General features: G+C 45.0%; 1 protein-coding gene and 1 long non-coding RNA gene across 5 annotated transcripts in view; one reads left to right on the plus strand and one right to left on the minus strand.

Moving 5' to 3' along the window:
- Positions 1-2,191: 2,191 nt before the first annotated feature.
- LOC132539092 (uncharacterized) lies at positions 2,192-10,688 on the minus strand. Its single transcript, XR_009550400.1, has 3 exons — positions 9,817-10,688; positions 5,870-5,945; positions 2,192-3,274 (listed from the first exon to the last, which is right to left on the minus strand). It is a non-coding gene; the product is annotated as an uncharacterized LOC132539092 (long non-coding RNA).
- Positions 10,689-25,352: 14,664 nt separating this feature from the next.
- Positions 25,353-27,854, plus strand: part of TMEM120B (transmembrane protein 120B) — a 65,642-nt gene continuing 63,140 nt past the window's right edge. For 2 of the 4 annotated variants that reach the window (XM_016184960.2, XM_060193163.1), the window contains exon 1: positions 25,354-25,591. In XM_016184960.2, coding sequence (XP_016040446.1) covers positions 25,523-25,591 — 69 coding nt within the window. In that variant the 5' untranslated portion in view covers positions 25,354-25,522. Of the gene's footprint in view, positions 25,592-27,854 lie in introns of all 4 variants that reach the window. The other 2 variants (XM_060193162.1, XM_007539816.3) reach the window with 2 other exon arrangements.

Genomic DNA, 27,854 nt, shown 5'->3' on the forward strand with positions numbered 1-27,854 from the left:
TAGAGTGCTGGATTTAACATCATGATGCTGGGGCCAGGTGGTGGTGCACCTGGTTAAGTGCTCACATTAGAATGCGAAGGACTGGGTAGTGGGGGTATAGGTTATGCAAAGAGTCTTTCATGCCTGAGGCTCTCAAGTCCTAGGTTCAATCCTCCACACTGTCGTAAGCCAGAGCTGAGCAGTGCTCTGGTTAAAAAAAAAAAAAAAAGAAAAAAGAAAAAAGAAAAGGGAGTCGGGCTGTAGCGCAGTGGGCTAAGCGCAGGTGGCGCAAAGCACAAGGACCGGCATAAGGATCCCGGTTCGAACCCCGGCTCCCCACCTGCAGGGGAGTTGCTTCACAGGCGGTGAAGCAGGTCTGCAGGTGTCTATCTTTCTCTCCCCTCTCTCTCTGTCTTCCCCTCCTCTCTCCATTTCTCTCTGTCCTATCCAACAACAACAACAACAATAATAACTACAACAATAAAACAACAAGGGCAACAAAAGGGAAAAAAATAAATAAAATAAATATTAAAAAAAAAGTATTTAAAAAAAAATGTCAAGGACCTGGGTTCAAGTCCCTGGTCCCCACCTGCAGAGGAAAAGCTTCATCAGTGGTGAAGCAGGGCTACATATGTCTCTCTGTCTATCTTCCTTCCTATTTTTTTAAGTACCATCTTTATTTTTTATATTTTAATTTATTTATTAATGGATAGAGAAATTGAGCTAGAAAACCTGAGTCCTTGTGCACTGTAATGTGTGCACTTAAACAGGTGTAACACTGCCTGGCCCCTCCTCTTTTTCTATCTTCCTCTCCCCTCAATTCATCTCTATCTCTATCCAATAATAAATAAAAGATTTTTAAAAGGTTGGGGGGTATATAGCATAATGGTTATGCAAACAGACTGTCATGCCTGAGGCTCTGAAGTCGCAGGTTCAGTCCCCTGGACCACCATAAACCAGAGCAGAGCAATGCTATAGTAAAAATAATAATAATAATAATAATAATATTTTTTTAAAGGAAGAAATGTGGCACAGTGAATAAAGCATTAGACTCTCAAGCAGGAGACCCTGAGTTTGATCCCCAACAGCACATGTACCAGAGTGATGTATATAAACATTGTTAAAGGTAAACCTCGTTTTGATGCTCATATTCATCACAAGAGCCTATGTAACCTCTGCATCCCTGTAGGTCTGAGCTCACATTCTGTGGTCATGGCTAGAAACATTCTAAGCTGCACTAATTTCAGGACCCATCTTCCTAGAGTGGTAGAGTCTGTTGGCCCACCCTCCCTTCAGAGAACAGGGCTATCCCTACCATTGTTGATCCTTATAGGAGGTAAGGTCCTATAGAGGCCCACAAAGGAGTACACTATGTTGTTCTTGGTGGAAGTGACCAGTGACAGTGGAGAGAGGGATCTGTTAGAGGCCTAGGCCCATCATGTCTGTATGGGAATTCCCAGGATTCCCTGACTAGGGCCCTAGGCTTTTATATCTATCTATCTATCTATCTATCTATCTATCTATCTATCTATCTATCTATCTATCTATGACTTGGCTTTATTGAAAGATACCTGCAGAATGAGGATATTTCTGAACTTTAAATTTACTAACTGCATATTCAATGAAATTTTTCATACTACATGAACCTTTCTTGATCCTTGGGATCATAAACAGACATGACCATCTCCTGTGGCTTGGTGAATTCTTGAAGAGATCTTGGTCATAAACTGTTGAGCCTTCGGTGATTATCACTGCTTTTCCTAGTTGATTGGAGAGAGCAAACTGTAGCTGCTGCTCTCTCTCTTTCTCATTTTCTATCTCTTTAAGGTAGTTTAGTGATTACTGGGGGTGGAGTGGTAAAAAGATAGGGAGTGATAGTTAAAGGAGATAGTAAACCCACCATCCATGGAGCTCTTACAGTGCCATCCACAGTGCTTTGACATGGTGTCTGAACTTGAACACCAGGTGTTTGAGCATGGTTAGATACACATTCTACTGTGTAAGCTGTCTCCTGGCTCTGTCACTGAGGAATGATCCAAATATTATAAGAATGAGTGCTCATGGGAGTCGGGCGGCAGTGCAGCGGGTTAAGCACACGTGGCACAAAGCACAAGTACCTGCGTAAGGATCCCGGTTCGAGCCCCTGGCTCCCCACCTGCAGAGGAGTTGCTTCACAGGTGGTGAAGCAGGTCTGCAGGTGTCTCTCTCTCCCCCTCTCTGTCTTCCCCTCCTTTCTCCATTTCTCTCTGTCCTATCCAAAAACTACGACATCAATAACAACTACAACAATAAACAACAAGAGCAACAAAAGGGAATAAATAAACTAAAAAAAAAAAAAATGAGTGGTCATGGCTGCACAACTCTTGAGTAAACTAAGTCACTGAACAGTATACTTTTAAGTGTATGGACTACATGGTATGTAAAAGCCTCCCTTGGGCAGGGGTAGATAGCACAGTGGTTATGCAAAAAGACGCTCATGCCTTAGGCTCCAGAGCACTAGATTCAATCTAGGACTCACAGTGCTCTGGTTAAAAAAAAAAAAAAAAAAAAAGACTTAAAAAAAGATTATAAAAGCCTCCCTAAAGCACTTTTTAAAGTCTCCGATGCCAGACGAGCGCCCTCTAGGGACTATCAGGTGCCCAAAGCCAGACACAGGCCACTTTCATATTTTAGATGCCTCCTAAATTAAAAAATAAGATACATGCCAAAAGAAGGAAATGCAAAGTGCAGCAAAAACTTAAACTTATATTGAAATGAGGGCTGGGGAAACAGCATAATGTTATGCAAAAGACTTTCATGCCTGAGGCTCATGGTCCCAAATTTAATCCCCTGCACTACATTAAGCCAGAGCTGTGCAGTGCTCTGGGAAAAAAATAATAATAATAATAAAATTAATGTGGGTCTCCTCATATATATGAATCCACTTCTTTTTTATTTTCTTATTTATAAAAAGGAAACATTGACAAAACCATAGGATAAGAGGGGTACAACTCCACACAATTCCTACCACCAGAACTCCTTATCCCATCCACTCTCCTGATAGTTTTCCTATTCTTTAACCCTCTGGGAGTATGAACCCAAGGTCATTGTGGGATGCAGAAAGTGGAAGGTCTGGCTTCTGTAACTGCTTCCCCACTGAACATGGGCATTGACAGGTTGATCCATACTCCCAGCCTGTCTCTCTCTTTCCCTAGTGGGGTGGGGCTCAGAGGAAACGGAGCTCCAGGACACATTGGTGGAGTTGTCTGTCCAGGGAAGTCTGGTTGGCATCATGCTGGTATCTGGAACCTGGTGGCTGAAAAGAGAGTTAACAAAGCCAAACAAATTGTTGACCAATCATGAACTTAAAGGCTGGAATAGTGCAGATGAAGAGTGTGAGTGTGGGGGGTCCTCCATTTTGTAGATAGCTAGTAGGCATATTTTAAACGGCCTGTGGCTATACTAGTTTTTTTTTTTTTTCCTCTGAGCCTGAAATCTGATATAAAGTGGATAGAAGTTATTGTCTGGGGAGATGTCATGGCTGCATAAAGGACCGGAAAGCTGGATCAGGGAAGAGAATAGCTCCCTAATATGGGAAAGGTGTATAAATATTGTTGACTGTAAACCCCCATCGATTTGATGTGATCTGAGGCCCATATTCAGCTTAGGAGCCTATGTGACCTCTGCATCCCTGTAGATCTGAGCTCACATTCTGTGGTCATGAATAAAAATATTCCAAGCTGCCCCAATATCGACCCATCTTCCTCAGGTGTAGCGTGGAGTATGTTGTCCATCCTCCGAAGGGGGATCCAAGTTGAGGGCAAAGTTCTATAGGGGGCCTACAAAGAGGTCTATTTTGTTGTTTCTGATAGAGATGAGTGGTAACAATGGAGAGAGGGATTTGAGGTCTAGGCTCATCATGTCTGTTTGGGAATCTCAGGAATCCCCAAATAGGGCCTCAGATGACTCTGTGAGGCTCTCTTTTTTCCTCTCTAGAGTTAGGACATCGACAAGGTAGTTACATATTTATTTTTTAATATTTATACTTACTTCATATGAGATAATTTTACATGAGAGAGAGAAGCCAGAGCACTACCCCAATACATGTACTTGCAATTTGTGCCATGTGCACTTAACCTACTGCACTACTGCCCTACTCCCCACCTGAGTTATTTTCTGTTGCCCTTTTTTTTTTATTGTTGTAGTTATGGTTATGGATGTCGTCATTATTGGATAGGACAGAGAGAAATGGAGAGAGGAGGGGAAGACAGAGAGGGAAGAGAAAGATAGACACCTGCAGACCTGCTTCACCACTTGTGAAGCGACTCCCCTGCAGATGGGGAGCCGGGGGCTCAAACCGGGACCCTTACATGGGTCCTTGTGCTTTGTGCCACTTGTGCTTAACCCTCTGCACTACCGCCCGACTCCCTCTGAGTTATTTTCCAAATCCACTTGAAGATCACTCTGTGGGACCAGGTGGTGGCGCACCTGATTAAGTATATACATTACAGTGCACAGAGATCCAGGTTCATGCCTCTGGTCCCCACTTGCAGAAGGGAAAGTTTCATGAGTGGTGAAGCAGGACTGCAGGTGTCTGTCTTTCTCTTTCTCAGTCTCCCCCTCTCCTCTCAATTTCTGTCTTTCTCTGTTTAATAATAAATAAAATTAATATTTTTAAAAATCACTTTGGCACATGGTACATGTGTAAGTTACCTGGGGTTGAACTTGGAACTTCATGCTTGAGAGTCCAATGCTTTATCCCCTTTTGCTTTTGCACCCCTTCCTGGACTATGTAAGACTTTCATACCTAAGGTTCCGAGGTCTCAGATTCAATTCCTGACACCACTATAAGCCAGAACTGAACAACCTGGTAGAATGTATATATTACAATGCAGGGAGTTGGCAGTAGTGCAGTGGGTTAAGGGCACTTGGCGCAAAGTGCAAGGACTGGTGTAAGGATCCTGGTTTGAGCCCCGGCTCCCCACCTCTCTGTTTTCCCCTCTTCTATCAATTTCTCTCTGTCCTATACAACAACAACGACAGCAACAACAACAATAAAACTACAAGGGCAACAAAAGGGAATAAATAAATATGTTTTAAAAATGCAGAAAAACCAGGGTTCAAGCACCTGGCCCTCAAACAGGAATACCTGCAGAAGTGGGGTTGGGAGGGGAGCGTCACACGTGGTGTAACAGTGGTGCAGTGTCTCCCCTTCTTTCTCTTTCCCTCTCACCATCTACCTAGAGGGGGAAAAAAATGACCACTGGGAGTGGTGGAGTTGTGCAGGCACTGAGCCCTATTAATAACAATAGTGGCAAAGAGCAACTAATTAAATCAATATAAATAAACTTGGGGCTAGGCAGTGGTCTACCTGGTTTTGAACACACATCATCATGAGTAAGGATCTGAGTTCAAACCCTTGTTCCCATTTGGCAAGGGGAAACTTCACAAGTGGTGAAGAGTATTACAGTTATCTCTCTTTCTCTCTCCCTCTACCCCCCCACCCATTTTGTTCTGTCAATTAAAAAAAAAAAAGAAAATATGACTGTGACCCAGGCTCAAACCTGGGTCACATATGTGGCAAAGCAGCACACTATTCAAGTGAACTACTTTGTTAGCACTTAAAGACTTTGTCGTATCCCAACAAAGTAAAAAGACTCTGAGGTGGGTGGGGAGAATACAGGTTCAAGAAGGATGACAGAGGACCTAGTGGGGGTTGTACTGTTATATGGGAAACTGGGGAATATTATGCATGTACAAACTATTCTGTTTACTGTTGAATGTAAAACATTAATTCCCCAATAAATGAATAAAAAAAAGACTTTGTTTTGTGATAGACCAGAGCACTGCTTCAATATCTGTGGCGCCAGTGATCAAACGTAGGGCTGCAAGTCCTGTGCTCCACCCTTACCTGCTCTGCTAGATGAGCCACTGTTCTCCTTCTTAAATGAATCAACAGAATGAATTGCTAGAACTTAGCATAATATCTGCAATGGAAATTACAATGTTTTAAAATAGTTGTTAGGCAAAGAAATACAACTAATAAATCATCCCAAGCAAAATACACAAAGCTCCCAACAGTTACAGAAAAGAAAGTTAAAATAACTCCTCCATACCATTACATACTGTCTAGACAAAGAAAAATGTGTAAAAATGATGGACTGCAATTGGCAGGACTCTGGGGCAAGAGACACCATTATATGCTGCTACCCATGCTGGTAATTAGGTAAATTCTATGAAAGAACCATTTGGAACTTGGGACTCAGGATGTGGCACTGTGAATAAAGCCTTGGACTCCCCAGCATGAAGTTCTGAGTTTGACCCCTGACATCACATATACCTAAATGATGCTCTGGTGTCCTCCTCCTCCCCCTATCCTAAAGAGGAGGGGAAGACAGAGAGGGGGAGAGAAGGGTAGACACCTGCCAACCTGCTTCACTGCCCATGAAGCAACCCCCCTCCCCTGCAGGTGGGGAGCCAGGGGCTTGAACCAGGAGCCTTACACCAATCCTTGCAATTTGTGCCACATGCGCTTAACTCGCTGCGTTACTCGCTGGCCCCTGAAAAAATATATTTTAATCTATTTATTTTGGATAGAGACGGAAATTAGGCAGTGGTAGATGCCATAATGGTTATGCAAAGAGACTCATGTCTGAGGCTCCAAAGCCCCAGGTTCAATCCCCTGCACCACCATAAGCCAGAACTGAGCTGTGCTCTGGTTAAAAAATAAAAAAAATACAGGGGCCAGGTGGTAGCACACCTGGTTGAGCGCACATGTTACAGTGCACAAGGACCCAGGTTCGAGCCCCTGGCCCCCACCTGCAGGGGGAAAGCGTCACAAGTGGTGAAGCAGTGCCGCAGGTGTCTCTCTCCCTATCACCCCCTTCTCTCTCAATTTCTGACTGTCTCTATCCAGCAAATAAATAAAGATAAAAAATAAATAAATACAGAGAAATTGAGAGGGAGGGGTAGCTAATGAAGGAGAGAGAAACAGATACGCTTGCAGTACTGTTTTAGTGCTCGTGAAACTTCCCTCTGCAGGTGGGGACTGAGGCTTGAGCACTGTTTTAGTTCAACCAGTTCAACCAGGTGCATCACCACCAGGGCCTCCTAATGGTGTTGTTAGGAACTGAACTTGGGACTTCGGAGCCTCGGTCATGAAATTATCTTTGCAGCACCATTATGTTATCTCTTTAGCCCAACTTTATTTATTTTTCAAGAGAAAGGAAAGAGGGAAAGATAGACATCAAAACCAGAGCACTACTCAGTTTTGGTTAATGTGGTACTAGAAACTGAAGCTGTGACTTCGGAAGCCTCAGGCATAAAAGGCTGGTGCATAGCCATTGTGCTTTCTTTCTTTCTAATTTTTTTTATTTAAGAAAGGATTAATTAACAAAACCATAGGGTAGGAGGGGTACAACTCCACACAATTCCCACCACCCAATCTCCACATCACACCCCCTCCCCCGATAGCTTTCCCATTCTCTATCCCTCTGGGAGCATGGACCCAGGGCCATTGAGGGTTGCAGAAGGTAGAAGGTCTGGCTTCTGTAATTGCTTCCCCGCTGAACATGGGCGTTGACTGGTCAGTCCATACTCCCAGTCTGCCTCTCTCTTTCCCCAGTAGGGTGGGTCTCTGGGGAAACGGAGCTCCAGGACACATTGGTGGGGTCTTCAGTCCAGGGAAGCCTGGCCGGCATCCTGATGGTATCTGGAACCTGGTGACTGAAAAGAGAGTTAACATACGAAGCCAAACAAATTGTTGAGCAATCATGGACCTAAAGCTTGGAAAAGCTTTCTTTCTTTTTAAATTTTTTTATATTTATTTACTTATTTTCCCTTTTGTTGCCCTTGTTTTTCATTGTTGTAGTTTTCATTGTTGTCTTTCATTGTTGTAGTTTTCATTGTTGTTGTAGTTGCCCTTGTTTTTCATTGTTGTAGTTTTTCATTGTTATTGATGTCGTCGTTGTTGGATAGGACAGAGAGAAATGGAGAGAAGAGGGAAAGACAGAGAGGGGGAGAGAAAGACAGACACCTACAGGTGGGGAGCTGGGGGCTTGAACCGGGATGCCTATGCAGGTCCTTGCACTTTGCGCCACATGCACTTAACCTGCTGTGCTACTGCCTGACTCCCACCATTGTGCTTTCTTCCTGGCCCAAAAAATATAGACTTCTTGGGGGCCAGGCAGTGGCACACCTGGTTGAGCGCACTGTTAAAATGCGCAAGGATCCGGGTTCGAGCACCCAGTCCCCACCTGCAAAGAGAAAGTTTTGCAAGTGGTGACGCAGTGCTGCAGGTGTCTCTCTATTTCTCTCCCTCCTTATCACCCCCTTCCCTCTTGATTCCTGGCTGTCTCTATCCAATAAATAAAGATAGTAAAAAAATTTTTTTGAAGTATATACTTTTTTTAAAAAAGATTTTATTTATTTATTAATGAAAAAGATAGGACAAAGAACCAGACATCACTCTGGCACATGTGCTGCAGGGGATAGTACTCAGGACCTACCTCATGGTTGAGAGTCCAAAGCTTTATCACTTCACCACCTCCCAGACCACAAAAAGTATATACTTCTTACAAAAATCCCTTGTGGTAGGAAGGACTCTCATCCCGTGTGTGTGTGTCTGTGTGTGTGTAAACGTGTGTGTGTGTGTGTGTGTGTGTGTGTGTGTACACTTATGTATCAGGGATGAACTCAGGGTCTAAATTATAACCCTTAAAAATAATAATTATGGGGCGGAAGGTAGATAGCATAATGGTTATGCAAACAGACTCTCATGCCTGAGGCTCCAGAGTCCCCGGTTCAATCCCCCGCACCACCATAAGCCAGAGCTGAACATTGCTCTGGTAAAATAATCATAGTAGTAATATTATTATTACTATATATAATAATATATATAGTATATATATATTATTATATATAGTAATAGAAATAATAATAATTACGGGGTCAGGCGGTAGTTCAGCGGGTTAAGCACACGTGGCGCGAAGCTCAAGGACTGGCCTAAGGATCCGGGTTCGAGCGCCTGGCTCCCCACCTGCAGGGGAGTAGCTTCACAAGTAGTGAAGCAGGTCTGCAGGTGTCTTTCTCTCCCCTTCTTCCCCTCCTCTCTCCATGTCTCTCTGTCCTATCCAACAACGACAACAATAATTACAACAATTTTTTAAAAAAGGGAATAAATATTTTTTAAAATCTATTTCTTTGATAATTTTTAAATTCACTTTAGGGAAGGGAGTGGAAGACAAAGCCCCTCTCATAAAATCTTACATTTTTTTTTTTGCCTCCAGGGTTACCGCTGGGGTTTGATGCCTGCACCACGAATTCACTGCTCCTGGAGGCTATTTTTTTCTTCCCTTTTGCTGCCTTGTTGTTTTATCATTTATATGGTTATTATTATTGTTGTCATAGATGATGTTGTTGTTGGACAGGACAGAGAGAACTAGAGAGAGGAGGGGAAAACAGAGAGGGGAAGAGAAAGATAGACACCTGCTTCACCATCTGTGAGGCGACTCCCCTAGGTGGGGAGCCGGGGGCTCGAACATGGATCCTGGTCCATTGCGCTTCCTGCCACGTACGTTTAGCCCACTGAGCTACCGCTCGACCCCCAAAATCTTACTTTTCTAGGTTGGTAGGTAGATAACAATGTTTATGCAAAGAGACTCTTTTGCCTGAGTCCCCAGTGTCCTAGGCTCAATCCTCCGCACCATCACAAGCCAGAGCTAGGAAGTGTTCTGGTTAAAAAACAACAAAAACACTTTTTTTTTTTTTTTTTGGTGAAAAAGGTCTCTGGCCCTTTAAGAGTAAGAGGTTAAGAAAGAAGGCGCGCTTAGAATCTGATCCGGCCGCATGGTGGCGCACCTGCTTGAGCGCACAGGTTACAATGCTCAAGGTTCAAGTCTCCAGTCTCCACTTGCCGGGGGAGGCTTTGCGAGTGGCGAAACAGATTTGTAGGTGCCTTTGTTTCTCTCTCCCTCTCTGCTTTCCCCTTCCTTTCAATTTCTCTCTAGTAAGTAAAGATTTCTAAAAATGCAAAAACGAAAAAAAAAAAAAAAAGCCTAGCTTCATTGAAATAAGCATGCGCAAAGGCTCGCCCGAGGCCCTTCGCCAAGTTCCTCACTTAGTGCGCACGCGCACCCCTAAAACTGCCGGTTACGCCACCACTGCACTCCGCCCGCTTATTAGGTGGGTGTAGACAGTCACGTGAGTTCTGCCTACCTCTGTCCTCCCGCGCAATTAAGCTGCCCCCCTCCCCTTGCACAGGCGCATAAATCAACGCGCGAAAGGAGGTGGATAAGTGGCTCCTGGATTTACGCCTGCGCTCTGGAGGCCCCCACCGGAAGTGGGCGGTGTCATGATCGTACATCTAGGGGCGGGGACAGGAAGTGCAGTGCAAAGTTATGAGGCTGAATGGTGTCGATCTGGGGAGTGTCTCTGTGGTTTTCCTAAACCGAGGGACGTCAAGACCGAATGCGAACGTCTTTCTTTCTTTCTTTTTTTCTCTTTCTTTCTTTCTTTCTTTCTTTCTTTCTTTCTTTCTTTCTTTCTTTCTTTCTTTCTTCCTTTCTTTCTTTCTTTCTTCCCCTCCCCTCCCCTTCCTTTCTTTCCTCCCTTTCTTTCTTTCCTTTCTTCCCTTTCTTTTTCTTCCTTTCTTTTTCCTTCCTTCCTTCCCTTTCTTTCCTTTCTTTCTTCCCTCCCACCTCTCTCCCTCTTACCAGAGCACTGCTCAGCTCTGGCTTATGGTGGTGTGGGGATTGAACCTGGAACTTCAGAGCCTCAGGCACGAGAGTCTCTTTGCATAACCATTATGTTATCTGCCCGTCCTGAGAGCTTATTTTCTACTTTAAAAGATTATTTTTCAGGGAGTCGGATGGTAGCACAGCGGGTTAAGCGCAAGGACCATCGTCGAGAGCCTCCAGCTCCTCACCTGCAGGGGAGTCGCTTCACAGGTCTCTCCCTCTCTCTGTCTTCCACTCCTCTCTCCATTTCTCTCTGTCCTATCCAACAACAAACGACATCAACAACGGTATAACTACAACAATAAAACAAGGGCAACAAAAGGGAATAAATATTTTTAAAAGGTTCTTTTTCTTTATTTATTTGATAGAGACAGAAATCGAGGGGGAAGGGGGTGCTAGGGAGGAGATAGGTTCCTGCAGTCCTGCTTCACCACTGCAGGTGGGGACCAGGAACTGGAGCATTGTAACATGTGCTCTCAACAGGTGCACCACCTAGCCCCAAAAAGTTATTTTTCTTTTTTTTTTGTTGCCCTTGTTTTATTGTTATTGATGTTATTGTTGTTGGATAGGACAGAGAAATGGAGAGAAGAGGGGAAGACAGGAAGAGAAAGACACCTGCAGACCTGCTTCACCGCTTGTGAGCAGGGGGCTCGAACCGGATCCTTACTCTGGCCCTTGCGCTTTGCGCCACCTGCGCTTAACCCGCTGAGCTACGCCCGACTCCCCGTTAGTTTTTTTTTTATTCCTTTTGTTGCCCTTGTTGTTTTGTTGTTGTAGTTACTATTGATGTCATCGTTGTTGGATAGGACAGAGAGAAATGGAGAGAGGAGGGGAAGACAGAGATGGGGAGAGAAAGACAGACACCTGCAGACCTGCTTCACCGCCTGTGAAGTGACTCCCCTGCAGGTGTCGAGCCGTGGCCTCGAACCGGGATCCTTCCGCTGGTCCTTGTGCTTAGCGCCACATGCGCTTAACAGTTTTGTTTTTTTTTAAGAGTGTATTTATTCATGAGAAAGATAGGAAGAGAGAAAGACCCAGACATCACTCTGTACATGTGCTGCTGGGGATCGGATCAAACTCGGGACCTCATGGTTGAAAATCTAATGCTTATCCACTGCGCCAACTCCCGTACCACACTCGTTAGTTTACTTTTTCCCCATAGACTTAATTTTTTTCTTTAAATCTTTATTTATTTATTGGGTAGAGACAGTCAGAAATCGAGAGAGAAAGGGGAAATAGAAAAAGAGACAGACACCTGTAGCACTGCTTCACTACTTGTAAAGCTTTCCCCCTGCAGGCAGGGACCAGGGCCTTGAGCCTGGGTACTTGGACATTGCTGCTGACATTTTCAGACAGAAAGGCAGAAAGAGTGATCTGGGAGGTGGCGCAGTGCATAAAGCATCGGACTGTCAAGTATGAGGTCCCAAGTTCAGCCCCCAGTATCACGTATACCACAGTGATGTCTGGTTCGTTTTTTCTCCTTCTATCTTTCTCATGAACAAATAGAATCTTAAAAATGAAAGAAAAGAGGGGGTGGGACGGTAGCGCAGCAGGTTAAGCGCACGTGGCGCCAAGCACAAGATCCGGCTTAAGGATCTGGTTCGAGCCCCCAGCTCCCCACCTGCAGGGGAGTCACTTCACAGGTGGTGAAGCAGGTCTGCAGGTGTCTATCTTTCTCTCCCCCTCTGTCTTCCCCATCTCTCTCCATTTTTCTCTATCCTATCCAATAATGACATCAATAAGAACAACAATAGTAATAACTACAACAACAAACAACAAGAACAACAAAAAATAGAAAAGCAAATAAAAAAAAAAAAAAAAGCAGAAAGAGGGCTGGGAGACAGCATAATGATTATGCAAGAGATTTTCATTCCTGATGCTCTGAGGTCCTAGGTTCAATTCCCAGCACCACAGTAAGCCATAGCTGAGCAATGCTCTGATCTCTCTATGTATCTTTATCTCTCTCATTAAAAAGAAACAAAAAATTTGTGTCTCTTGCTCTCGGGTCTTACATGGCTTGTACTTTTTTCCTCCTTTTCTGTCTTTCTCCCAATAAATGCATATCTCCCTGAAACAAACAAAAATAAGCAAAGAACCTACAGGACTGATGCCTGGGAGGTGGTGCAGTAGATTGACGCTGGACTCTGGAGCATGAGGTCCTGAGTTGTATCTCTGGCATCACATAATGCCACAGTGATGCTCTGGTTTCTTTCATAAGTAAATAATTTAATTAAAAAAAAAAGTCAACCCAGGGCTTACAAAAAATAAAAATAAAAAAATAGAAGCCACTGTGCTGAAGCTTCCTTCAGTGTGGTGGGAACCTTCAATTTGAAAAGCGGTTAGCTATCTTGCTGAGGCTCTCGTGTGAATACTAAAAAAGAAACTAATCTACTTAGAGTTAAGTGTGATTCTATGTCAGAAAAGTTATAAATCCGGGCAGGGGTAGATAGCATAATGGTTATGCAAACAGACTGTCAAGCCTAGGGCTCCAAAGTCCCAGGTTCAATGCCTTGCACTGCCATAAACCAGAGTTGAGCAGTGCTCTGGTTAAAAAAAAAAAGGGGGGGGAGTTGGGAGGTAGTGCAGCGGGTTAAGCACAGGTGACGCAAAGCGCAGGGACCAGCAAAAGGATCCTGGTTCAAGTCCCCAAATCCCCACCTGCAGGGGAGTCGCTTCACAAGCGATAAAGCAGTGAAGCACTTCTGCAGGCATCTTTCTCTCCCTCTCTGTCTTCCCCATCTCTCTCCATTTCTCTTGTCCTATCCAACAACGATGACATCAATAGCAACAACAATAATAACAATAAAAACAAGGGAAACAAAAGGGAATAAAAAAATAAGTGTTTAAAAAGTTAAAGAAAGGGACCGGGTGGTGGTGCTTCTGGTTGAGCGCATGTATTACAGTGCACAAGAACCCAGGTTTGAGCCCCTGGTCCCTACCTGCAGAGGGAAAGCTTTACGAGTGGTGAAGCAGGGCTGCAGGTATCTCTCTGTCTCTCTCACTCCCTTCCCTCTTGATTTCTAGCTGTCTCTATCCAATAAATAAAAATAGTAAATAAATGATTATAATTATAAAAATAGTTAAAGGAAAAAGTTATAAATGCTTTGTAAGTCCTCCTTACATAGATTCATGAATTTGATTACATGTCAGCACTTGTGTAATGGACCTACCTTATACATGTCATGTACCCTGATCTAGATCTGGCAGTTCAGTGACTGAAGTCTTATTTTAAATGATTTAATTCACAGTCTTTGCCTTGAGAAACTCACACAAAGAAATAAGGCTGCAGGGGCTTGGCAGTGATGCACCTGCTTGAGTGCATATGTCATAGTGGCGCCAGAGACTGAACCTGGATTCTCAGGCAGGCAAGTCTTCTGCATGACCACTATATTGTGTAGTGTCTCTGTCCCCAAATAGATATACATATATTCAAACGAAAAGAAAGGGGGGCTGGGTGGTGGCACACCTGATCGATGCACACATTACCATGAGCAAGGACTGGGGTTCAAGCACCTGTTCCCTACCTGCAGGGAGGAAGCTTCACTGGGTGAATCAGTTCTATAGATATCTCTCTGTCTCTCTCCCAATCTATCTTCCCCTCCCCTCTCAATTTCTCTCTGATCTATCTAATAAGAAAGAGAGAAAGAAAGAAAAAGAAAAGAAAAATAGCTACCCAGAGCAGTGGATTTGTAGAGCAGGCACCAAGCTCCAATGATAACCTAACTGGCAATAAATACAAGAAAAAAAAGAAACTGGGGTATTGGCTTCTACACATAATTTACCAGATAACCAGGACAGCTATTACTCCCTGCATTTCAGTGTCCTCATCTCCAAAATACACAGTACTAACACTTGCCTCTCAGGATTGTTATGAGGATTAAACCAGATGTTTGTGAAAACACATCATGAATGGCTAACCTTCACACTAGAGAGAGGTGTGTGGGGAATGTATGTTTGCCCTGTTGTCAAACTTCCCAGAGTGGAAGAGTACTGAGTTTTAGTAAATGCTTTAAAGTGCTTTTTCCAGCAAGTGGCACTTATCTCCCCATTTCAAACAGCCCAACATCAGCTTTCATAAAAATCTGCTACATGGGGCTAGGAGGTGGCGCACCTGGGTGAGCACATATTACCACACGCAAGGAACCAAGTTCAAATCGCTGCAGGGGAGAAGCTTCATGAGCGGTAGTGTACAGCTGCAGGTCTCTCTTTTTCTCTCTCCCTCTCTAATGTCCTCCTCCCCTCTCATTTTCTCTCTGCCCTAGCAAGATGAAAGGGGGAGGGGAAGGAAAAATGGCTGCTGAGAGTGGTGGATTCATCATGTAGGCACTGAGCCCCAGCAGTAACCCTGGTGGCAAAACAAAAGCTTACAGCTTTTTTTAGACCACCAACCAAATGAGATACCCTATCCAAAGGTAAATCAAAGAGCAAACATGCACCCAACCTAGGTTTATTTATTTACAAATATTTTATTTGCTTTATTTTAATGAGGGAAATACAGAAGAGAAAGGCAGATAGAGGAAGGCCAGATCAGAGCTCAGCTCTAGTTTACGGTGGTGCTAGGGACCCAATTGACTGAATCTAGGTTCTGAGCCTCAGGCGTGAGTCTGCAAGTCTTCTGCATAACCATTATGCTCTCTCCCAAGCTCACAGCTACCACACTGGGGGGAGGGTCCATGCTGTGATGGCTTTCCCTCTTGTCTTTGTCTTGTTTAAAAAAAAAAAAATTATTTTCCATTTTGTTGCCGTTGTTGTTGTAGTTATTATTGTTGTTGTTATTGATGTCGCCATTGTTAGATAGGACTGAGAAAAATGGAAAGAGGAGAGGAAAACAGGGAGAGAGAAAGATAGACACCTGCAGCCTGCTTCACTGCCTGTGAAGTGACTCCCTTGCAGGTGGGGAGCCGAGGGCTCCAACCGGGATCTGATTTACCCTCCAAAGTTAAGCGCTCTCTCTCTCTCTCTCTCTCTCTCTCTCTCTGCCTCCAGGGTTACCGCTGGAGCTTGGTGCCTGTAATATGAATCCACTGCTCCTGGAGGCTATTTTTCACATTTTGTTGCCCTTGTTGTTTTTTATTGTTATAGTTATTATTGATGTTGTTGTTGTTGGATAGGACAGAGAGAAATGGAGAGAGGAGGGGAAGACAGAGAGAGGGAGAGAAAGACAGACACCTGCAGACCTGCTTCACCACCTGTGAAGTAACTCCCCTGTAGGTGGGGAGCTGGGGGCTCGAACTGAGACCCTTACACTGGTTCTTGTGCTTCGCACCATGTGCACTTAACCTGCTGTGCTACCGCCCGACTCCCCAATATTTTATTTTTTAAGAGTATTGCTCAGCACTGACTTATGGTGGTGCTGGGGACTGCAGCTAGGACCTCAGGCATGAGAATTTTTTTTTTCTGCATAGCCATTATACTATCTCCCAGTCCCATCTCTCCCCAACTTTTTTTTATCCCCAGAGCACTGCTCAGCTCTGGCTTATGGTGGTATAGGAGGACTGAACCTGGGACTTTGGAACTTCAGGCATGAGATTCTCTTTGCATAACCATTATGTTTATTTTATATTATATATGTATTTTATTTATTGAATAGAGACAAAAATTGAGAGGGTAGGGGAGACAGAGAGGGAGAGAGACAGAGAGTCCCCTGCAACACTGCTTCACCACTTGCAAAGCTTCCCCCTGTAAGGTGTGGACAGGGGCTCTTTCCTGGGTCCTTGCGCAGTGTAACGTGTTCTCATCCAGGTGCATCACCACCCATCCCAACATAACCATTATGTTATCATTTTATTTTATTTTATTTATTCCCTTTTGTTGCCCTTGTTGTTTTATTGTGGTAGTTATCATTGCTGTTGTTGTTGTTGGATAGGACAGAGAGAAATGGAGAGAGGAGAGGAAGACAGAGAGGGGGAGAGAAAGACAGACACCTGCAGACCTGCTTCACCGCTTGTGAAGCGACTCCCCTGCAGGTGGGGAGTCGGGGCTCGAACCGGGATCCTTATGCCGGTCCTTGTGCTTGGCGCCACCTGCGTTTAACCTGCTGCGCTACAGCCCGACTCCCAACCATTATGTTATCTACCCCCACCCTACCTCGCCCTTTTATTTTCTTACTTTTTTAATTGCCACCAGGGTTATCATAAGGAAGCCACTGCTTTTGGTGGATTTAATAGAGATAGAGAGAAACTGAGAGGGAAAGGGAACTAGTGAGAGAGACCGAGACCTGCAGCACTGCTTCACATCTTGTGAAGCTTCCCACCCTGCAGGACTGGGATTGAATCCCTGGATGGTGACGTGTATACTCCACCTGGGGCACCATCACCTGGGCTCCAAGAATGAAGAAATTAAAATACTTTTAAACTCTAAGTTTTGTGAGTGATCGTTTTTCAGGTAGAAGGGGAAAAAAATTTCCCAACAATTTTTTAAATTTTTTGATTAATAGTGGTTTACAAGACTGTGAGATTACAGTGTATAGTTCCACACCACACCTACCATCAAAATTCTGTGCCCTCACGCTCCCAGTGATAAACACCATAGTTCTCACAAAGTCTGAGAGACAGTCGGCTTCTGTTTGAAATTTTGTTGGAATCTAAGAACAAATTAGAATGCCTTTTGGTGAGAGGAAGAAATCTTGAGAAATTGCCAGCAGGTGGCGCAATAAAACAAGATTTAACCTTACAAGGGAGCGGGAACAAAAGCAGTCAGTGGGATAGAGAAGTAGCTCACTTGGAAAAGTGCTGCCATACCACTTGTGCCACCCAGGTTTGAACCTGCCCGCCACCACTTTGTGGTGTCTCTTTTCCTCTTTTTTTAAAATTGTTGTTATAGTATTACTGTTGTTACTGATATCGTCGTTGTTAGGACAGAGAGAAATGGAGAGAGGAGGGGAAGACAGAGAGGAGGAGAGAAAGACAGACACGTGCAGACCTGCTTCACCGCTTGTGAAGTGACTCCCCTGCAGGTGGGAAGCCGGGGGCTTGAACCGGGATCCTTATGCCGGTCCTTGTGCTTTGCGCCAAGTGTAGTCTCTTTTACTCTCTTCCCTTTAATCTACATAAGAAAGAAAGAAGGAAGGAAAGAAAGGAAGGAAGGGAGGGAGGAAGGAAGGAAAGTAGAAAGAAAGAAAGACTGCAAGGATGGCTAAAATGAATAACAGACAATAACAAGCATGGCAAGAATGTGAAAAAAATTGGGAGCCAGGCTGTGGTGCACCTGAGACACAACCCTGCTGCTCTCCAATTTCAATGTTTGTGAACAACCAAGAGCAGATCTTTGCACTTCCTATGTACACTTCACCTGGTGCACTACCTCCCACCCCACCAACAGCAAATCAGTGGTTATGAAAAAAGAGTTTCATGGGTGAGGCTACAGGTTCCAGATACAATTCTTGGCATTACTATCAACCAAAGGTGAGTGATACTCTGGTTAAAAAAAAAAAAATGCAGATTCTGATTACCTGAGTTTCTAGAAAGGGCTCAAGATTCAAGATCCTGTAACTCCAAAAGTTTTCAGTTAATGCTACTTGGTCAAAGACTACTTTAAATAACAAAAGGCCAAAGTACAGAGGGAAGGAGTTTACTCAGGATCACCCAACAACTGTAGCTGTGTTACTTACACTTTGCAGGACACCAGAGCCATTCTAAAATAGAAGAACACCTGTTCAAGGAGAAACAAAAATTCCAGGGACTCTTCCTTCTTCAGCTTCCAAATGCCCGTGCTCAAAATAGTTCCAAAGATTGCAGCAAGCAATCTGTGTGAAGACAATTATAGCAGCACTTTCCAGCTCAGCCACAAAGTAACATCCCAAAGACTGCACAATAGGGAACCCATTAAATAAGTAAGTGATAGTCTAGTTAGTCTATTTCATATAATACTATGTGACTGCTATAATAATCATTATGGTGGCTAGAGAGGTGGCTCAGCAGGTAGAGCATAAGTCTTACATACATGAGGTCCAGGAGTGGTGTTCTGACCTCTCTCCCTGGCAACACAATCCATGAAATAAATCAATTAAGTCTTTTTCCCCCCCTTTTGTAGCCCTTGCTGTTGTAGCCTTGTTGTGGTTATTATTGTCGTCGTTGATGTTGATGCCGTTCGTTGTTGGATAGGACAGAGAGAAATTGAGAGAGGTGGGGAAGACAGAGAGGGGGAGAGAAAGATAGACACCTGCAGTCCTGCGTCACCGCCTGTGAAGCAACTCCTCTGCAGGTGGGGAGTCGGGGGCTCGAACCGGGATCCCTATGCCGGTCCCTCTGCTCCGTGCCACGTGCACTTAACCCGCTGTGCTACCGCCCGACCCCCAAGTCTTTATTTTTAGTCTAATTTTTAATATTTATTTATTTATTTTCCTTTTTGTTGCCCTAGTTTTGTTGTTGTTGTTATAGTTATTATTGCTGTTGTTACTGATGTAAGTCGTTGTTAGATAGGACAGAGACAAAAGGAGAGAGGAGGGGAAGACAGAGAGAGGGAGAGAAAGATAGACACCTACAGACCTGCTTCACCACCTGTGAAGCGACTCCTTCACTCTCTAAGCCAGTCTGGTGCTTTGCGCCATGTGCGCTTAACCTGCTGCACTACTACCCGACCTACCCGACCCCCTTTCTTTCTTTAACACCACTCAGTTCTGGCTTATGGTTGTGCGGGGTATTGCACCTGGGACTTCGGGACCCTCAGGCAGGAGCGTCTTTAAGCACTATGCTACCTCTTCCTCCCTCCAAATAAGATTTTTTTTGGCTTCTAGGGTTACTGCTGGGGCTTGGTCCCTGCACCATGGAATCCACTTCTCCTGGAGGCTATTTTTTCCCTTTTGTTGCCCTTGTTTATAATTGTTGTTGTTATTGTTGTTATTGCTCATTGTTGGATAGGATAGAGAGAAACGGAGAAAGAAGGAGCAGACAGACAGGAGAGAAAGATAGACACCTGCAGACCTGCTTCACCTTCACCGCCTGTGAAGCGATCCCCTTGTAAGTGGGGAGTGGGGGGTGGGGAGGGGGCTCGAACTGGGATCTTTATGCTGGTCCTTGTGCTCAGCGCCATGTGTGCTTAGCCCGTTGGGCTACTGCATAGGACCTTTTAATTAAAACCTTTCCCTTTCTGATTTTTCTTCTCCCTTGACTTATTTTTTCTTCTTTCTCCCTAGCCCTTTCTATTAAAAAAAAAAAAAGTTTCTTTTTGTTCTGGAGCCTGTTACATAGTGTTATTTATTTATTTATTTATTTTTGAGCTTCCAGGGAGTTGGTGCCTGCACCACGAATCCTCTGCTCCTGGAGGCCATTTTTTCCATATTTGTTGGCCTTGTTGTTTTTATTGTTATTGTTGTTATAGTTGTTGTTGAATAGGACAGAGAGAAATAGAGAAGGGTGGGGAAGACAGAGGGGGAGATACAGATAGACACCTGCAGACTTGTTTCACCACTTGTGAAGCGACCCCCCTGCAGGTGGGGAGCTGGGTGCTGGAACGGGGATCTTTATGCCAGTCCTAGCACTTTGCGCCATGTGCATTTAACCCACTGCCCTACCACCCAGCCCTTTCTCCCTATTTTTTCTTTCTTCCTATCTCCTCCTTCCTTCTCACTGTTCCTTTATCCTATCAAATAAAAAGAGAAAGAAAATAAATAAAAAGGAAAAAATGGCTGTTGTTATAGGTAGACTCATAGTGCAGGCACCAAGCCCCAGCATTAACCCTGGTGGCAATGAAAGAAAGAAAGGGAGACAGAGTAACACTCTGGAACATATCACAGTGGGGGTTGAACTCAGAAACTCATGATTGAAAGTCCAGTGCTTTATCTACTTCACCACTTCCTGGGTCTAAAGGGTTCCAATTTTCTTACATTCTTTTATTAATTAATTTTATTTTTTATAGAAATAGAGAAGGAAGAAAAGGTAGAGAGAGACCTACATCACAACTCTAATGCCTGAGGCTCTGAAGTCCCATGTTCAGCCCCCTACACCACCATAAGCTAGAGCTGAGCGGTGCTCTGATGAAATAAGTAAAATAAAATATTAAAAAAATAAATTTATTCAATATTAAGTATTGTTAATTTTTCTTTTTTCTTTCAATAGAGACAAAGAGGCAGAAAGTGAAAGAGACCACAGCACCAAAGCTTTCTTCAATCCATTGAGGGCCATACTTGAATCTGGACCGTGCACATGGCAAAGCAATACAGTATCAAAGTAAGTTATTTTTCCAGCACCTAAAATATTAATTAATATTATGTTAAATTGCCTCCAGGATTATCACTGGTGCTTGGTGCCAGCACTATGAAAACATGGCTCTTGGCCACCATTTTTTCCTTTTAAGAATTTATTTATTTATTTTTAAAAAGAATTTATTTATTTATTCATGAGAAAGGAGAGAAAGAACCAGCCATCACTGTGGTACATGTGCTGCCAGGGGTCGAACTCAGGACCTCATGCTTGACAGTCTAGTGCCTTAGCCACTGCGCCACCTCCTGGACCACTATTTATTTATTTTTAATTAAAAAAAAAATTTATGTATTTATTTATTCCCTTCTGTTTCCCTTGTTTTTTTTTTTTATTGTTGTAGTTATTTTTGTTGTTGATGTCGTTGTTGGATAGGACAGAGAGAAATGGAGAGAGGAGGGGAAGACAGAGAGGGGGAGAGAAAGACAGACATCTGCAGACCTGCTTCACTGCTTGTGAAGCAACTCCCCTACAGGTGGGGCCCCCTTTCAATTTCTTTCTGTCCTGTCAATTTAAAATGAAATAGAAAAAGCAAAAAGTAAAAATGGCCACTGGAAGCCATGGATTCATCATGTGAGCATCAAGCTCTAGCAATAACCCTGAAGAAGAAGAAGGAGGAGGAGGAGGAGGAGGAGGAGAAACTCAATGGACATGTTAAGAAAGGAGTCACTGAAAAGAAAGTGTCAGGCACATGTGACTACTATTTGTTTACTTTTATTTTTTTTAGATTTTATTTATTTATTAATGAGAAAGAAAGGAGGAAAGAGAGAAAGAACCAGACACCACTCTGGTATGTGTGCTGCGGGGGATTCAACTCAGGACCTCATGCTTGAGAGTCCAACATTTTATCCACTGCTCCACCTCCGGAACCACTATTTGTTTACTTTTTTAAAAAAATATTTATTTTCCCTTTTTTGTTGCCCTTGTTTTTCATTATTGTTGTAGTTAATATTGTTGTTGATGTGTCGTTGGATAGGACAGAGAGAAATGGAGAGAGGAGGGGAAGACAGAGAGGGGGAGAGAAAGACACTTGCAGACCTGCTTTACCGCCTGTGAAGCTACGCCCCTGCAGGTGGGGAGCCAGGGATCCTTACACTGATCCTTGCGCTTTGCACTTAACCCTCTGCACTACTGCTGACTCCCTATTTGTTTACTTTTATAACTTGCCCAGCTAGTTGAGCAAATTCTTGACTGGCAGGTCCCTAAACAGAGTGCCTTAAAGAGAACAAATAGGAAGGGGCTGGAAAACAAAAAACAAAAAGACAAGGGTTTGGGAAGTAGTGCATCCTGTAGAGCATACATTACCAAGTGTAAAGGACCCAAGTACAAACCCCTGGTTTCTACCTGTGTGTGTGTGTGGGGTGGGGGGTGCACAGCTTCATGAGCTGTGATGCAGTATTACAAGTGTCTCTCTTTTCCTCTTTCTCTTTTTGTCCCCCTCCCTTCTCAATTACTGTTTCTATCCAAGAAAATAAAAATAAAATATTTGATTTAATTAAGAAAGAGAAAGAACAAATAAGGTGATTTCCCTTTGGTAGTGTGGGCAAGGATTGAGTGGTGGAGGGTTGCATCCTTGTCTTTTAGCTGTAAATGATGAAAGTCCCTGAGGTACAGTCCCAGATACAGCCCTGGAGCCAGACCTGTGCATTGAGCTGGATCAGGATATGGTGGCAACCAGGTAAGTTTTGATAACTTCCAGCACCTGATCTATTTATCCATCTACAGAAATCTTGTGAGTAATACATATGACGTCTTGACCCCACAGAGAGAACAGTCCCTATGATTTGAAACTTGACAGCTGGGCAGCCTGCATATCAGGTACATCTGCTCAGACTGGGGGGTGGCAGTAGTCTGCAGCCCTTGGATCTACTGGGAATGAAGCTATAAGCAGAGGGGAGGGGGCTGCCTTCTTCCCAGAGTCTCTGCTTGCTGACACCTTACTCAGGCTATGAGACTCCATGTTTTCATTTTGCTTCTTTGAGCTTCAGTTTATTAAATTAATTTGTTTTTGTTTTTGTTGTTTTGCCAGAGCACTGCTCAGTTCTGGCTTATGGTGGAATGGGGGATTGAACCTGGCACTATAGAGACTCAGGCATGAGAGTTTCTTTGCATAACCATCATGTGGGGTGGGGGTAGATAGCATAATGGTTATGTAAACAGACTGTCATGCCTGAAGCTCCAAAGTCCCAGGATGAGCAGTGCTCTGGTAAAAAAAAAAAAAAAAAAAAAAAAAGACTACCATAACCATCATGCTATCTACCTCCACCCAATTAATTAGCAAATGTTTTATTTATTTATTTATTAATGAGAGGGATAGGAGGAGAGAGAGAGAGGTTGAAAGAACCAGACATCTCTTGAAGCATGTGCTTCTGGGGATTGAACTCAGGACATCATACTTGAGTTCAACACTTTATCTACTGTGTCACCTCTCAGACCAGTAAATTAAATTTTTTTTTTTTTTGCCTCCAGGGTTATTGCTGGGGTTGGGTGCCTGCACTACAAATCCACTGCTCTTAGAGGCCATTTTTTCTCCCTTGTTGTTTATCATTGATGTTGTAATTACTGTCATTGTTGTTGGATAGGACAGAAATCAAGAGAGGATGGGAAGACAGAGGGGAAGAGAAAGACTTGCTCCACCACTTGTGAAGCAACCCCCCTGCTGGTGGGGAGCCAAGGGCTTGAACTTACGCCAGTCCTTGCACTTTGTGCCATGTGCGCTTAACCCGCTGAGCTACCACCTGGCCCCCTAAACATTTATAAATATTTATTCTATTACATATGAAGGAGAGTCTCATATGAGGTAGAGAGGATACACACACATATACACACACCCTCTCTCCAGAGTTCCACTATAGCACAGAAGGTACTAGGGATCAAGCCTGGAACCTCAGGCAGAATTTAATGTTCAGGAGTCGGGTGGCAGTGCAGCGGGTTAAGCTCAGGTGGCGCAAAGCGCAAGGACCAGTGTAAGGATCCCAGTTCGAGTCCCCGGCTCCCTACCTGTAGGGGAGTCGCTTCACAAGCGGTAAGCAGGTCTGCAGGTGTCTATCTTTCTCTCCCCCCTCTGTCTTCTCCTCCTCTCTCCATTTCTCTCTGTCCTATCCAACAACGACGACATCAACAATAATAACAGCAACAACAACTATTAAAAAAAGGGGCAACAAAAAGGAAATACATGTTTTTTTAAAAAGACATAAGTGTCTTGATATTTCATGTTCGACTAATTTGGAGAGAAATTCATGTAATGATGACCTGTAGAAGGAACTAAAGCAGAAGATCCATAACTTGACTAGGAGGAGGTAATGAATCTCTCTGGGTGTTTAGGTAAAGTTTTTCTCTCTCTTGAATTATATCCCCCAGAAAGGTATGTTGAAATCTTAATACCCACAACCTCAAAATGTAACTTTATTTGGAAAAAAGATATTTCCAGATGTAATGTCTTAAGGTGAGATGAGGTCAGAGTGGAGTAAGATGGGCTCCTAATCCAAGAAACCCCAAGTCCATACAAGAGGAAGACAGTTGAGCAGGCAGGGAAGAAGGCCATAGGGCAACAGAGGCCAGAGTGGAGAAATGCATCTGTAAGCCAGGGACCTGACCAGGGCTGATGTTTCTTGTAAAGAAACAAGAGAAAATTCTATCTAGAGACTCACAGTCACCTGACTTTATAACACTTTGATCTTGGATTTACAGCCGCCAAATTACGAGAGCATACATTTCTGTTGTTTCATTTCACTAGTTTGCGGTTAGGGCAGTCTCAGGAAATTGTCACAGGTGTCATTTGAACTGAGGTCTAAATGGCGAAAAAAATACAATTGTGTAAGACTTACAGGCAAGAATATTTCATGTAAAGAGAAAAAACAGTGGCAGGAGAGGGCTGACCCAGGAAAGGAGATAGGAGATCTAGCTCAAGAACTAGGCAGGGACAGATCTTGTAGGACCATGCTAAGGAGGAGAGGGAATTTAGACTCATTCAGCTTTGAGGCGATTGTGCCCTTGGAGCACTGAAACAGCTGTCAACGGAGTCACCTAGTGTCTTAGAGGGCAGGAATCTAGGATGTATTCCTTGCAGTAAATAATGACAATATGAGATGACAGAGCCCTCTGCGCTTTCCTGCCCAGCCCGGCGACCTTGCTGTAATGTCAATAACAGTTCTAGCATTCCAAGCCATTGGCTGTGGCTCAGGTCGGGCAGTGCCAAAGGGTAGCGAGCTCTCACTAGCCCCCGCCCCCCCCAATCACCTTTCTACCTCCCAACTCCATGCACCTCCTTTAAACATAACTGAATTAAAAGAAGCTCTGCAGGTGCAGCTGGCGGACAAACTCTCCAGCTCCAAAGAGGAGGGAGATCCTGGAGGAACAGGACGCTCCGGAGGGGAGCAGAAGCAGCAGATCCTACCCCTCAACGCGGGGGGGGGGGGGAGGGCTGGGAGTGTGCGCATGCGCGGGACCTACCTCCCGATGAGGGTAGGCGGGGCCGGGCCCTGGCAGTGACGTCGGGTGTGCGCGTGGCTCCGGCTGCGCAGGAACAGCTGGTGCCTGGGAGGGTGGCGCGTGTGCGCGCGGGCGTGGGGTGCTGCCGGCCGGCCGCGCCACGCTGCGGGAGCCGTCGCTGCCGCCTCGCGCCACTGCACCATGTCCGGCCAGCTGGAGCGCTGCGAGCGCGAGTGGCACGAGCTGGAGGGAGAATTTCAGGAACTGCAGGTACGGCCGTACCACTTGGTCCCGCAACTCCTGCTTCCTGCCGTGCCGTGTCCTTCTTTCCCAGCACCCTGAGTCCGGGCAATGGGGGCCGCCGGGGCGGGTTGGGGGCCCCTGACTAGGCCCTGGGGGAGGTGGCTGGTGGTCCGCGTGGACCAGCCCCCTCCTATCTCCTAGCACTTCAATTCTTCATCCACTTGGGGCGCACGATGGAAGCCCCCCACCGCCCCCCGTTTCCCCGCCCTCGCCTGCTCCTCGCCCGCGCACCTCGTTTGCTGCAGAAAGTTGGTCTGTGGGCACCAGCGGAAGTTCCAAGAGGCCGGGTCCCACCTCCTCAGGGATCCCCCTTCTCCCCACGCCGGCCCGGCTTGGGCAGCAACTCAACTCTTCCTTCGTTCTGGCGGGGCAGCCCTCTCTCCTGCGGCAGCATTTTGGGAGATGTGCTTGGGAGCTTTTCACCTTGAACCCTATTGACTTTACTTGGGAATTGGGGACCTCTGTCTTCGGTCTTTGGGGCTGTGGTGCCCGCGCCCGCCTCTCTGGCATCTGTCAGGTCTGACAGCTAGGCTGCCTCCCTTAGATAGAGGCTGCTCCCTGCCCTCACCCTGCTGGCCGAGAGCCTAACCTTCTCAGGTGGGGGTGTGGCTGGGGGAGAGAGGCCCCTGGAGAGCGTGGCAGTGAGGGAGGCTAGCAGAGCTTCAGTGACCAGGACTGCTGCCCCTCAGGGGCTCCTGCACTTTCTTCTTCTTCTTTTTTTTTTGGAGGTTGAGAGCTGTTTCTTACCAGCTTCAGTATTGGGTTTTATTTCTTTGAAGTTGGACTCTGTGTGCCTGATGTTATATTGCACACCCCAGTTCTTCCTCAGCTAAACAGGTAACATTTTCCCTGTCCATGCGGCCCTTGTCTGCAATTGTTTGGCCTCTTACTGTGTCCAGAAGAGGAGAAAGATTGTCAAGGTTGTGCCCCCCCCCCCCCAGAGCACTGCTCAGCTCTGGTTTATGGTGGTATGGGGGACTGAACCTGGGATTATGGAGACTCAGGCATGAGAGTCTCTTTGTATAACCATTATGCTATCTACCCTCACCCTCACGGGTGTCTTAATGGGACTTGCTAGAAATTAGGCAGTAGGTCCTGATGAATAAAGAAGGGCTACTGGAGAGACCAGGAAAGGAGGATAAAGGTGTCTGGGTGCCATTAAGGTACTCAAAGATACCCCAAACCAGAAGTTACCCCCCTTTTTTTTCCTAATCAATGTGGTCATGCCTTCCCTCTCTCATTCTTTTTTAGGGTTTGGGTCCCACCCAGTTCCCTGGGGGATTCCCTGGCTCCACTGTCATGGAAAAGTCTCATCCATTTCTGAACACTTTGCCCTACTGGGCTCGAGTCACAGTCCAGCAAGTGAGCTGTGGAGGTGGCAGTGAGGGTTGAGAGCAGTAAAGAGATTTGCTGTGTGGAGCTTTTGTTCCTACTTCTTTTAACTTGCTCTTAGACTTGGAGAAGGAGGAGGAGGAGTCTTTCCACTTGAGAACTATGCAATTAATGCAATTAACAGCAATTAGATAGCAAGTTTTGGCAGGCGGAGGTTGCAAAGATGTTTGATTTGTTGTGTTCTTAGTGTCTCTGAGGCTCAGGTGTGCAAAGGACGGAGGAATTGGTTCCGTATGTTTTCAGGTGCACAGCAAAGTTGTCAAAGTGCTGGCCAGGAGTAATGGGTGTCCCCTACTCAGTCTTTAGCAGTGAGAGCCCGAGAATGGACTGAGTCCTCTTTGGGGGCCCTGCTGGCCTCAGGCTTTGGTGGTCAGCACTGGGTGGTCAGAGGCCAGTGTTAGAGGGAAAGCCACAGAGTCCCACCAGAGTCATGGTCTTAGACTGAAGCAAAGCCACTCTGTAGGTGAGGAACCTGGTGCTTGAATATGCTAATTGAACTGTATTCACACAGCTATTTAGGAGTAAAGTTGAGCCTAGAGCTTGTTTCTCTTAATTGGTGTTGCTCTCTGTTCTTGTGTGGGGAAGTCCCTCTGCCTTCTAAGCTCTTCCCGCATATTAAATAGGAAAGTTCTGAATTCTTGAAAGTTTCTGTATCTGCTTACAGTACGTAGGGTGCACACTGTCATTGACTTTTTTTTTTTGCCTCCAGGGCTGAGTACTAGCACTACGAATCCACTGCTTCCTGTGGGCCCCCCCCCCCCCATTTTTTGTTGAATAGGACAGAGAGAAATTGAGAAGGAGGAGCAGATAGTTAAGGAGAGAGAAAGAGGGACATCTG

Source organism: Erinaceus europaeus, chromosome 6 (genome assembly GCF_950295315.1).
Source record: "Erinaceus europaeus chromosome 6, mEriEur2.1, whole genome shotgun sequence".
NCBI lineage: Eukaryota > Metazoa > Chordata > Mammalia > Eulipotyphla > Erinaceidae > Erinaceus > Erinaceus europaeus.